Here is a 13583-nt window from a genome sequence, read left to right as displayed (position 1 = left end):
TGTAGTAAAAGAGCAGTTTAACCTTGACAAGGGGTTAAAGTGACGCAATATCACTGATAGCACAAAAGTTAAAGGACACCAGTGAAGTCAATGAAGACAATTTTAGTGAAGAAAACAAAACAACTTTAGAAAAGACTGCTTCACTCTTCATTGTAATAACTGCATTTACAGACAGGCAACCACGTTATACTGCCCCGGAGATTATGCATTTGTATGTTCTACACTCAGCTTTTATGAGCAACAAGTGCCAAAACTAACTTTTTAAAAATTCTAGGTTATGTCATAGGGTCAGTACAGAGAATCCAATCTCTAACATCTGGCTGAGCAAGATTGTCTTTAAGGCCTCTTCTAGATTCTAGCTTTCTTAAAGTCCTGTAAGTGATTACCAGTGTTCCTCGTGATGACCCCAGGGTATACTAATTTTTTGAAGTGATTCCTAAATCCAGGGAAAGGTGGTTCTCTCTTGTTCAATATAGTTATAATATTCTAATGCTTTGAAAATCTGGGATCATGAATGGAAAATGTTACCAGTTTACCCGAATATTTACTTTACTGAAACCCTTCATTCCCTGATCATTCTGGGTCATTTACTTATAATCTTTGTAGATGGATTTTTGTTTTTCTTAAAAGAAGGGGGAACTTTAGGGGACTAGATCTCAAGGGTTAGATCCTTGGCTGTAAAGACTCCCTTGGATTGCTTTTTGGCTGTTGGCTATAGCAACTTGTTTTCTTACAGAGATGAAGCATCTGGTTTTTGTTATCTCAATGATGCTGTCCTGGGAATATTACGATTGCGACGGAAATTTGAGCGTATTCTCTACGTGGATTTGGATCTGCACCATGGAGATGGTAAGCCCTTTGGTTTTAAAGATGCTTTGCTGCTAAGACAGCAGGTTTTTATCAGTTAAGCTGCTTCTAGGCAACTGGTAGAAATGTCTGCTATAATTGAAATTTTCCTAATTGAGAATTTAAAGTAGGTAGTATAGTGATTCCTCTAATTGATGCAATTCCTGCTTTGCTGCCCAAGCCAGGCTCCTGTAATTTCCTCTCCTCTTTCCTCCTGTAGCAAACCTCTAGAACTAATAGAGAATGTTAAGAAGTGAAAATCTTACCTAATGTTTACTCCAGTGCTCAGTAACCTCCCTCAGGCCATTTCCACTGGTTCTAAGGGAATCTATAGAGATGACAGTCTTGTCTCTTTTCATTGATGCTTTTCTCAAGATAGAATGGGCATATGATGGGCTAACATTCTGAATTTTTTCACCAATAAGCTGCCAACTCGTGTAGTGATCAGAATCTGTGTCGTTTCTTTGTATTGCTAAAATATTTAGTGCCGTACAAACAGGACATCTTCCCTAACGTTTAATAGCAGAATCGCTTAACAGTTTGCCTTAACCCATTAATCCTCTCTTAGAAGACTCCACTGACAGGACTTATCTGACCATCCTATGTATTTTCCATCTAGAATGTAGAGCTCCAGTGACAGTTGCCACATTCTGTTTCTTTAAGAAATCCTGTCTGGGACACGTAGTATTTCCATTTATTTAAGAACACTTATCCCATAAATTCTTACTTAAAAATACTCCTCCCTCACATCAATGATTGCCATTTCCCTGTTTCCAGGGATTTTTTTTTTTTTTTTTGAGACAAACTAACATAATCAAGGCGTAGAGAGGAAAAGAATATTATATGTCTGAAGTTAGGGTCAGCTCCGCTGCCAAAACAGAGAAAGAAGGATGAAATCGCTAAGGGAACCTTTCCAGAGAGCTTCATCTGCATGGATGCTACCGTGGAACGATGACAGAAAATTAAACGATGACAGAGAGAAGAGAGGTTAAAACCACTAATATACTACTTTGAGAACCATTTTCACTGAATATCTGAATGCTCAACCAGTGCAAAACATAGCCTTGCTCAAAAGCCTTCAGAGACTCCTTATTGCCTATAACAAGGGGTAGCATTTGACCTTTGGCTTATTTTTGTATGGCCAGTAAGCTAAGAATGGTCAAAAATGGTTTTTCCAGCCAAGTGCGGTAGCTCATGCCTGTGATCCCAGTATTTTGGAAGGCTGAAGTGGGAGGACTCTTTGAAACCATGAGTTTGAGACCAGCCTGGGCAACAAAGTGAAACCCCCATCTCGAAAAAAATTAGCTGAGTTTGGTGTTGTGTGCTTACAATTCTAGCTATTTAGGAGGCTGAGGCAGGAGGATTGCTTGAGCCCAGGAGGTCAAGGCTGTAGTGAATTACGATTGTGCCACTGCACTCCAGCTTGGGCGACAGAGCAAGGCATTGTCTCTTAAAAAATTTTTTTTAAATGGCTTTTCCATTTTTAAAGGGTTATAAAAGAGAAAATATATTGAAAAAAGTGTCTGTGTGTGTGTACATATGTGTGTGCATGTGCAATAGAGACATTGAGTAGTTTGCAAAGCCGAAAATATTTACTATTTAGCCACTCAGTTCGTTGACCCCTGGCCTACAGCAATGGTTCTCAAACTTGAAAGTGTGTCAGGATGACCTGGGGAAGTTTGTTTTAAAATGCAGATTGCTGGGCCGTATCCACCAGATATTCAGATTTAGTAGGTCTGGCAAGGAACCAAAGAAACTACGTTTTAATACCTCAGCTGTTCTGTAGGCCATACTTTGAAATACAGTGGTCTTCAAGGTAAGGTCCACGGTCATTATCCAGTCTTTCAAGGCCTACCTTGAATAGGCCTCACCTCATCTTTCCACCCTTATCTCTCATTACTTGCTGTCCAGGCTACACTACTCAATGAGCATGTCTAACTATTCATGACATGTCTCACTATTCATGACATGGCTCAGTGTTCCCAGACACGTCTCACTATTCCCACCTCCCTGACTTTGCCTCCTTTTTTTCCAAATTTAGTTTTGTTTCAACTGTCCCAAATTCTACCCATTTATTCAAGTTCCAACAGTAGCAGATTTGCCCTGACCACTCCCGCTCAAGTGTTCTTCCCCTCCTCTCAAGTCCTGTATTGTTCGTACCACCAATTTGATATTTCATTACATATTGCCTTGTATTTTTAATTAATTTTTTAGTGTGTCTGTGTCTTCTCTTCCCATAGAAACTGTAAGTTCCTTCAGAGCAGAGATCAAGTTGTTTACCTCTTCCTGTTTTATGTAACGCCTTGAACCAACAGTACTATGCATATAGTAGTGGCTCATTAAAATATTTGATCAATAAATGATTATGAAATTCGGACTATTAGTATCAGAGTTTAAGAATACAATCAACTCTACAGAACCATATAAGAATGAACCGAAACTGTCACCTGAAACCATTCTTTCCATTTGCAATGTTATTTCTACACCCTTCAGAGTTTCCTGTTTTAGCCAACTTTTATGGTGTGTTTCATTTCAGTTTATTTCCCCTCTTTAGCACCTCCCTTACAGTGACCCCTGCCCCACCCCCAAACTCTTACGCATTTGGTTTATTTTAAATCTTCCATGATTCCATAACTAGCATCCTGTAGCGACTTCACTAGCCACCCCTACCCCATCCTTGCCTTCTTTCATCTACCTAACCACTCTCCTCTTTCCCACCAAGTCCATAGCTTCCTCCTATCTGTGTTCACCTCCTTTTTAAGTATGATTTTATAACTGTGCCTAGTGGTATTTCCCATGAGAAGAAATACAAATGGCCACTAAACTTATGAAAAGGTGCTCAACACTCTAATACTCAAAGAAAGGCAAATTAGAGCAAGACCATTCTTTCTGCCTAAGATTAAAGAGAATAACAATAGTTTGGGAACTCTCGTACATGACTGGTCCAAGGGTAAATTGGTACATTTCTGGATTGATTGATAATCAGGATTTTCATGAATTATCCTTGTTTAAGACTTCATTTCTAAGTTGAAATACTATTTTCATTTATTTTGTTTGTTTTATTTTGTTTACTTCATATTTTTTGCCTAGAGCCTTTAACTGGTTTTAACTGCCTCCCTAGGGCAAAACTTAAGGCTTGGGAAATTCAAACATACCTATTATATACAAATAGAGTTAATATATTTTTTAAGTCACTGTTGGGCTGTAGTGAAGACTGAAAACATTAAATAAATACAGAAACAATTTTTGTTTGAAGTGAGAAAGAAGACAGTACCTGAATTTGCTAATAGTCCTCCCATTTTACAGATTGATTATCTGAACATAGTGTGACTATATGTGAGAGGAAAGGGGTGGAGGTGGGCAGTGTGTTTACCTGTATACGTAGAGGCTTGTGAGGGTTACTTTAAATCCCAGCTTTAATCTCCAGGCCTCTAATCGTTTACTAAGTTAAAATGGAAAACAGACCCCTTTCTTGAAAAGTTTTTCCCCCATCTTTCTTCAGGTTTTAAAACACTGTTATGAGGCTGCTATTAGGAGATAAGGTCACGGCTGTTTTCAGCCTTCCATGTTTTAGCCAGAAAGATGTACTGTAAGTTACTTATTTATAACCAAATCTGCATTATAGAGAGGCACTTTATAATTAGGTTTTTGGTATATAATGGCTAATATTTGTATTGCTCATATTTTTCAAAGGGTTATCACATTGTACATCTTTGGAAAAAATCCCAAGACTTTAACTATAACCACTTAAACGAAACAAAACATACAACTTGTAAGATGGTGCCAGTTTCCCTTACTGAATTCTGTTAATAATGCCTCAGTTCTAGGCTCTCGCCCTTCCCTACTTTTTAGAACAGGTTGTCAAAGAGAGCCCAGACATCCCATTGCTTGGAAAAGGAAGTCCAGTTATAGTTTTCCATGAGTTTGAAAAGGGACCCCCAAACTTCACTTGGGGCCAAAGTTCTACCTCATCTTGTAATTACAAGATTAGAGACCAGAGGTTTGTATTACTTTTATTCCTCAGCTTGTTAGTTTTGTATTGCTGCCTTCTCATCTACCCTACTTCTCACAGCTGCTCTAGATTTTCAGATGTTGAAAATAGGAATACCATATGCGAAGTGATTATTTTGATGTTTCTTTATCTGTTAGGTGTAGAAGACGCTTTCAGTTTCACCTCCAAAGTCATGACCGTGTCCCTGCACAAATTCTCCCCGGGATTTTTCCCAGGCAAGTGATCATAAACTCAGTATTACATTTGATGACTAAATACTGAAATTCTTCTATACATTTCTTATACTTGGACAGTTCCATGCTGTTAATGCCTTATTGCTACAGTCCTATGCAAAATTTTAACACAGGTTACCTCAGGTGACAATAACAAGAAGAATGACATTAAAGTTGTTTCTTTTTCCAGGTGATTTTTATGGGCTGTCAACAGATCACTTACGCTTACTACAGTAGTAGACACCCCATGCAACTCCTAACATCCTGAATAATTGCAGTGATAAATTGATACTATGTCAACCTAAAAAGCATGAAGCCAAGCAAAGGAGTTAATCTCTTATTTTTTCATTTGATCCAGTAAGATGAAAACTAAGGTTTTTCAGTTTCCTTATGGTTTGCCTGCTTCTCCAAGATTGTTTACAACAGTTACTTCTTTATATTATTTTTCTTAATTTCTTTCCCTGGAAACTATCACTAATTCATTCAGGATTGTTCTCCTAATTGATCTTTTCAGTCTTCTGAATTCCTATCAGGAAATCCTTTAAGTTTTCTGGGTTCTCATGTTCCTAATAACTGATCATAGTGCTCTTCTCTTTTACAGGAACAGGTGACGTGTCTGATGTTGGCCTAGGGAAGGGACGGTACTACAGTGTAAATGTGCCCATTCAGGATGGCATACAAGATGAAAAATATTACCAGATCTGTGAAAGGTATGGCAGTAACACTGAGCCAGTAATAAGTAGATTGCAGTTCTGTAGGATTAAATGGCCCCCATCTCACAATGTAAACAAGCACAATGTAAAAGAAAACATCTACATACCTATAAAGCTTTTGTATACTGGTCATTATGCCTATTTGATCAGTAGCTATCCACTGTATGACAGAGCCAAGCAGTTGGACCAGAGCCATGCTCCAGGTTGGATCTTACCCACTACTCAATATGATTAAGGCCATCCCAAGAGCAGAGCTTTTAGGCTATCCTGAAGAATCCCTTATTTGCTACTTTCTTAGTTAAAGAAACCTGCATGTGTGTTATTTCATCAACCTGACAGGGTTCATTTCAGTTGTCAGGGCTCGTTATGGAGACCTGTGCTTTCTTCTACTGGTGTAAATATTAGAGAATTGACTATTATTATTCATCATGCATTCTTACGTTCTATCCGCTGTGTTAAAATTGGAGTCAGATACCTGTTCTTTCTATACCATGGCTAAGGATTAAGTTACGGACAATCGTAGGCAGACAGATTGGTGCCAATATGTGGACCACTGGAGTTGAAAAGCCCTATGGAATGGGGGTGGGAGGTTGTGCTAAACTCATATTCATAAAAATTGAGATTGGTCAGGCACAAGTGGTGGCAGAGAAAGCAAATCCAACTAGAAGTCAGCAAGTCAACATTACCGAAGGTAAGTAATGGGAATTGAGGTACTCTTGATCCCTCCCCAACTTAGCTCGTATTTCTCCCAACCTCTGGTGGAGGTTCTTCCCAAAGGAGCCTGCCTGCACTGGCTATCATCACTGGCAGTTGTATAAACAAAGCAGAATTATTAAAAAATAAAAACTTTATGCTTCAAAAGTGCCTCTTAGCTCAAAAGATTTGGTGAGCCAAGTCATCATTCAGTTATTCAGCAGCATAAGCCTCTTCATAATTTTGATCATGTCTCCTGGCTACCTCTGTATTATCATACTGAAAAAAACTTTTTTTTGGAGCCTGCCATCAATGGTTTAATTGCCCTTCTTTGTTTCCCTTAAGCTCTCTTCTGTTCTTGAGATGTGCAGATCGTAGCTGCTTATGTAACTTTACCAATAAAGATATCCTGCAATTCTATGTAAAAGGAGAATTATTTTGTTTTTGTTTTAATACCCTTCTTAACAGTGCCCAATTTTGTTGCCCTTTTTTTTTTTTTTTTTTTTTTTTTTTTGTCATAACAGAAAACTAGGTTGTTCTCTTCAGTGCACTGTCCACAGTGTTTCCTAGAGCCCTATCCTGGGTCTTAATTGAAAGGTCAGCACTCATCATCGTGCAAGTGTAGTTTGTAATATCTAGTGCTCCCTAGATGGATCACCCTAAATGGATCACCTTACATGTACCCCTTACAAATCCCTAAATGGATCACCTTACATATGCCCCTATTGAAGGTTATCTGCCAATCATAAAACCTCCTGAGATCTTCTTTATCTCCCATCAACTTGGCATTTCACTGCCTGGGAAACCTGAGTATTATCTGCAGGCTTGAGGATTTTCCAGTGCCCAACCCCAAGGAAGTCTACTATTTATCCTTCTTCAGTCAGAAAAAAAATCTGTTTCTACCCTATATTTTCTCTTTTTTTCTGTAGACCAGTTCCTATATTTTAAATCCCATGGTAATTCGTGTTTAAAAATAGCCTTGGTATCAAACCTAATCAGAAGCATTTTTAAAGTAAGTTTAGCCCCAAGGAAAAGATCTGTAGAAGATTACACACGATTTCCCTTTACAAAAAGCATGATGCCACTCGCATCCCAATAGATTGATGGCTTTTGTGTACAGGAGGCTAGCATTTATTAAACATTCTTCCAGCTTGCCTACTAAAGAACCAGACACTCATCAGTTTATAGTTCCGAGGGCCCCTTTGCCTGTGGACCCACATTGGCAATGCAAGCCACACAGTGATCATCCAGAATAACAGGTTCCAGGTTTTCATTAGAGGTGTAATAACATTTTTCCTTTGCTTTCCTTCAGAAGTCAAGTCTGGTCAGGGCATTATGTGAAGGCACCTGTGATTCTAAGGGTACCAAGAAGGCTTCTTGGCCCAACCATCTCTCTCATCTGTTAGATTAATACCTGAAATTCCTTTAACAGGAAACATACTTTTATTCTACAATTAGAAATAGTCCTTAAAATGAAATTTTGGCACAACCTCTCATCCTCACCCCTGCTGTACCATAGTTTCACAGAGTCTTTCTTGTTTGGGGTGGTGGACAGAGTCTTCCCCTGTTGCCTAGGCTGGAGTACAGTGGTGGTCATGGCTCACTGTCGCATTGACCTCCTGGATTCAAGTGATCCCCTTGCTTCAGCTTCCCAAGTGGCTGGGACAAACAGGCACACAATACCACATCTGGCTAATTTAAAAAAAAAAAAAAACTTGTAGTAGAGATGAGGTGTACCTTCACAGTGCCATTCTTGACAATGAATTGTGAAGGGGTCAGAGCATAAGCTCCCTGAGTATTCTGAGGAGGAGGAATTGCATAATGGAGCAGTAGAGGGAAAGGGGTACCAAAAACCACAGCGATCTTTGCCAAGAGTTTTGCAGAGGGCCAGCCCTGGTAACTAGATCACTCAGTCCCAGGCATTATGCTTTTGAATACTTCTGGTGTGTGGCTTGGAATCAGTCTCTGACACATTTGCCATTGTTACCTCTGACCCTTCTGCCAACCTCAAAAGATATATTACACATAGGAATGGCTTAATCTTTTTATAAAAAGTCATTCAATTTATCTACTATCTTCTTTTCATCCTTTTATTTTATTTTATTTATTTTTTTGAGATGCAGTCTCGCTCTGTTGCCCAGGCTGGAGTGCAGTGATGCGATCTAGGCTCACTGCAAGCTCCACCTCCGGGTTTGCGCCATTATCCTGCCTCAGACTCCCAAGTAGCTGGGACTACGGGCGCCCACCACCACACCCAGCTAATTTTTTTGTATTTTTAGTAAAGACGGGGTTTCACCATGTTAGCAACTATGTTCTCGATCACCTGACCTGGTGATCCGCCCACCTCGGCCTCCCAAAGTACTGGGATTACAGGTGTGAGCCACCGCGCCTGGCCCCTTTTCATCCTTTTTATTTCATGACCCCTCTGGTTCTCTGACTCACTCCTTACTTGTGATATGTAAAGGACCTCTTATTGCTGGTTCACTTATAAGATGTTCTCATTTTTATTTGCCACCCAATTTCTAGTTTGCTCATGAATTGCTCCTTTTTCCTTCTTTCTTTCTTCTTTCCTTTACTTTTCTTCCTTCCTTTTCTTGTCTTTTCTCTTCCTTTTCTCCTTTTCCTTCCTTTTCTTCCTTAGTTCTTCCCTTCCTCCCTTTCTTTCTTCCTCTTTTCCTTTCTAAAATGGTTTTTCCTCTGCTGTAGCCTTTTTTACTTTGCCAGCTAATCAGGCAGGAACTTAATGGCTTTAGTTTAAGCTTGAACATACCCCCTTCATTTAAAAATTGGCTTAGAGTTTCTTTTTGTAATAGACTGGACATGGAATCTTTACATGAAAATTTTCTAACACCAGAAGATCTCAAGTTCCATTTTATATAAACGACAGATTTCACAGTGAGATCTCCCTAGATCATTCAATTCTAAGGTCAAGGGTCACTAATTCCCAAAGGCTTTCCATAATTTTCATGGGAGCTGCTAGAGTTGGTATCACAAGTAGAGCCCTGTTTTAACCAGCATAAGGGAACATTATCAACATTGCTCTGGTAAGCATACCTCCTCCTTCAAATGGAAGCCTATAGTCCTAGTATAGAGATGATAGAGGTATACTATATTTTTTATGTATGTGAAGGCCTAAACCTGACCCCACCACTACCCCATCCCTGGGCCACACACGCATATACCCATGAAGGTTGATGGGAAAGGGAGGCTGCTTTGCGAAAGGGAGGGTTTGCTAATTCCCAAGTTTTATCATCTGAAGCAGGACATATTACACAGCCTATGTTTAACCTATTTGCTCTCTAAGTATAATATATTTGAATGCAATCTGAGATAGTCTTAATAATGTTTAATGTTACCTAAAACTCTCTGTTGACAACTTTGGGAGCATTTATAGTTAGGGATTCTGAGAGAAAAGGACACTAACAATTATGGCCTTGCTGTTGGTTAAAGGGAGGTTTTGATAAATAGTAGGGTACCACTCTGAAATCTCAAATCTTTCAGGATGACCCAACTACTTGCCCACTCTGAACTTCCATGACATATGTGAAGTTCAAATGAAGAAATTTAGAATTGTGCCGATACTTCTTAATTCTCATCCTACCTATCATTTTATAGCCCTAACAGCCAGAAAGTATTCTTTACTAAATATCTGATTATCAATAGATATCACATAAGAAAACCATATATAAAGTGCTTGTAATGTAGATAGGTGAAGTTGACAGTTCAAAGTTTTGAAAAACAATCACATTTTATTAAGAATATTCAACTAGTCAACTTAGTAATTTCACCTAAAGGAAGATACATTGTTAAACAGACTTCTCAATAAATAGGACTTTTAAAAGATTCCATTAAAATGGAGTTCTAATTCAGTAGCAGTGTTTATATCTATAAATGCAAAATTCTGCTAGTTAGAGCTACCAACCTGACCAGAGAAATAACCTTACTCTAGTAAACCAGAGTTCATAATGGTAGTCATTAAAATAAGAACCTACTTGTGTTTGGTCCTTGGCCTATTTGCCTTGAGTTCTATGACTCATATTGTATAGCTCAGAATTGAAAGAAACCTTTTCTTCCCCATCAAAGACTATTAACTTAAAAAAAATTCAGAGACCCCAGAAGTGAATAAACAACTTAAGATTCGTACCTCTTTCCTTTTATGAGAGAAATACTATACTTTTCTATTTTAAATATTTCTTTTATAGCTCTTCAACTACTTCTCTGGAATATTAATTCTGCTGTTAATGGCCTTACCCGAGTAACCTACCCAGAAAGGATTTGCTCTCTAGGACAACAGCAGAGTCATTAAAGGAATAGCTCATTAAAGCCTAAGTTTTTATTCCTGGGTAGAATCTTTTTGTCTGTCTATACTGAGCCCCCACTGATACCCAACAAGGAAGAAAAAAACATTACTAATACTAACTATAGTATCTTTCTATTATATGTTTATGGCATGAGAATTTTTCTTAGATTCTATCATTGCTTCTGAAATACATGTCAGTGGTATTTTAGGCATAGGATCAATTCCTGGGGTCTGGGGCCAAAATTCAGCTCTCTGAAGCCACTCTGACCTTCCTACAAAAGAATTGAGCACCTCAAGTCACTTTACAGGTGTATTAGTCTGTTTTGCATTGTTATAAAGGAATACCTGTGACAGTTATTTATAAATAGTAAGAGGTTAATTTGGCTCACAGTTCTGCAGACTGTAAAAGCATGGTGCCAGCATCTGCTCAGCTTCTGATGAGGCCTCAGGAAGTTTACAATCGTGATGGAAGGCAAAGGGGGAGTCAGCATATCACACAACAAGAGGGAGCAAGAGAAAAAGGAGGAAGTTCCAGGTTATTTTAACAACCAGCTCTTATTAACTCATAAAGTGAGAACTAACTCATTACCATGAGGACAGCACGAAGCCATTCATGAAGGATCCACCTCCAAGACCCAAATACCTTCCACCAGGCCCTACCTCCAACATTGGGGATCACATTTCAACATGATATTTGGAAAGGACGCACATTCAAACTATATCAATAGGGTTTTAAAAACATTCACAACAAAAAGGAGAGTTGGGGGAGGAGCTACCAAGCTACATAGTTTATTGTTTGCCTGATGCTGTGCTTAACATTTGACATGCATTGTTGTGTGTGTATCTTTAAGTATAATAAAAGTATTTTATTCATTCATTTGACCAACAAATGTATTATCTACTCTATGACTGGTACTTGCAAATGAGGCAGATGAGGCTTCTGTACCCTGGAGCTTAGCTCTAAGGGAACCCTTGCCTGTGCCAGTAATTACACTAAACATTTATATTGCTTCATTTGATCCCTGTAGCAATCTATAATACCTACAAAAGTAGCTATTAGTATTGCCATTTTACAATGGGAATTGTAATACATTCTGATTTCTCATGAGATATGAGAAAACTAGAGAAAAGATTGACTTTCTTAAGGTCTCACAATTAGTAAATGGTGAAGCCTGAGTTTGAACCCACATCTGTCTGCCTCTTAACTATTGACTACATTTTCCCCAAAGTGTCACATGGAAGTGAGAAACTTAATGGTTGCAAACAAAGAAAAAAATACCATCCCTGGGACTTCTTGGAAAGCTGTATCTCAGGGGATTGTAGAAAATCCCCTCCCCAAAATAGAAACCATTTAACTATGCAAATGAACCACATGATCCATAGTATATGCAATCCTTTGTGTTTGTTTGTGAAAATGAAACTTAGATTTTTGCCCAAAAAAGAATTGTTTAATCCCAAGGATTTAATTTGTAATTTTATAGATAGAAAACAAGAATAAATATTGCCAGAATTAACTTCTTAGGTTTTCAATTCCTAAAGTTTGAAAACATGCAGATTCTGTAAATCCACCTTTCCCTTCATTTTCAATGGAGAAAATCCTGACTCCCTACTTCAGAAAGTGAATAGTGTCCCATGTTATTTTATAGAGGTCTTCTCATGGAATTACATATTTTTCATGTGGTTGTTTTAGATGAGTATAGCTAAAAATTTTTAACATCATGCATTTTTAAACTATAGGCAAAATTTATACCACCTCTTGGTCCTCGTGGAAGGCCATATCTGCATAAAGGGTAGAGATTCTCCATTCATGCTAAGCTGTTCAACCAATACCAGTTGAATAAAATGAGGACCAAGGGACATCACTAAAGGGCATTTAAGGGAAATGTTTCCTTTCACTATTGACTTTTACTGTTAATATTTAAAGAAGAGATGTTTTAATTATGATTGGTTTTTCTTTCATTATAATAAGTCATCTAGAATTTATCTTCCACCTGGGACTCCAGGTTCCTTATCATTCAATTTTAGAAGCAGGTAGGGCCAGGCACAGGTGGCTCACGCCTGTAATCCCAGCATTTTGGGAGGCCAAGGTAGGCAGATTGCTTGAGGCTAGGAGTTCAAGACCAGCCTGGCAATATAATAAAACCCCGTCTCTACTAAAAATACAAAAATTAGCTAGGTGTGGTGGTGCGCACCTATAATCCCAGCTACTCAGGAGGCTGAGGCAGGAGAATCACTTGAACCTGAGAGACAGAGGTTGCCGTGAGCTGAAATTGTGCCACTGCCCTCTAGCCTGTATGACAGAGACTCTTGTCTCAAGAAAAAAAAAAAAGGAAGCAGGTAGATCTTCAGTGAAAGAGAGCCCGACAAGTGTAATTTACTGCTTTAGGCCTGGTGATGTGGCAAAAGCAACGCATACACACACATATTCATAAATAAATATTTTAAGCAATACAAGTTTTTAAAAATTCTCTTTCATTTGATGAGAAGGGATGAACCATCTAGAAATTTGCATGTGAGAACAAGTAATTATATAGCCTTCCATCTTCATCCCTGATATGGTCTAGCTTTGTGTCCCCACCCAAATCTCATCTTGAATTGTAATCCAAATTGTAATCCCCACGTGTTAGGGGAGGGACCTCATGGGAGGTGATTAGATCATAGGGGCAGTTCCCCCATGCTGTTCTCATGATAGTGAGTTCTCATGAGATCTGATAGTTTTATAAGGGACTTTCCCCCTTTCACTTTGCACTTCTTCCTGCTGCCATGTGAAGAAGGACATCTTTGCTTCCCCTTCTGCCGTGATTGTA

General features: G+C 38.6%; 1 protein-coding gene across 4 annotated transcripts in view; it reads left to right on the top strand.

Annotated features, from left to right (window-relative positions):
- Positions 1–13583, top strand: part of HDAC8 (histone deacetylase 8) — a 261897-nt gene that overhangs the window by 92290 nt on the left and 156024 nt on the right. For all 4 annotated transcript variants that reach the window (XR_004058377.1, XM_030934136.1, XM_030934137.1 and 1 more), the window contains exons 5-7: positions 737–849; positions 4996–5073; positions 5672–5780. Coding sequence is in view for 3 of the 4 variants with exons in the window: in XM_030934136.1 (XP_030789996.1) it covers positions 737–849; positions 4996–5073; positions 5672–5780 (300 nt within the window). In the remaining variant the exon portion in view is untranslated. The remainder of the gene's footprint in view (positions 1–736; positions 850–4995; positions 5074–5671; positions 5781–13583) is intronic.

Source organism: Rhinopithecus roxellana, chromosome 7, assembly GCF_007565055.1.
Source record: "Rhinopithecus roxellana isolate Shanxi Qingling chromosome 7, ASM756505v1, whole genome shotgun sequence".
Taxonomy (NCBI): domain Eukaryota; kingdom Metazoa; phylum Chordata; class Mammalia; order Primates; family Cercopithecidae; genus Rhinopithecus; species Rhinopithecus roxellana.
The sequence above is the reverse complement of the archived record's forward strand: the minus strand, read 5'-3'. Positions and strand labels throughout refer to the sequence as shown.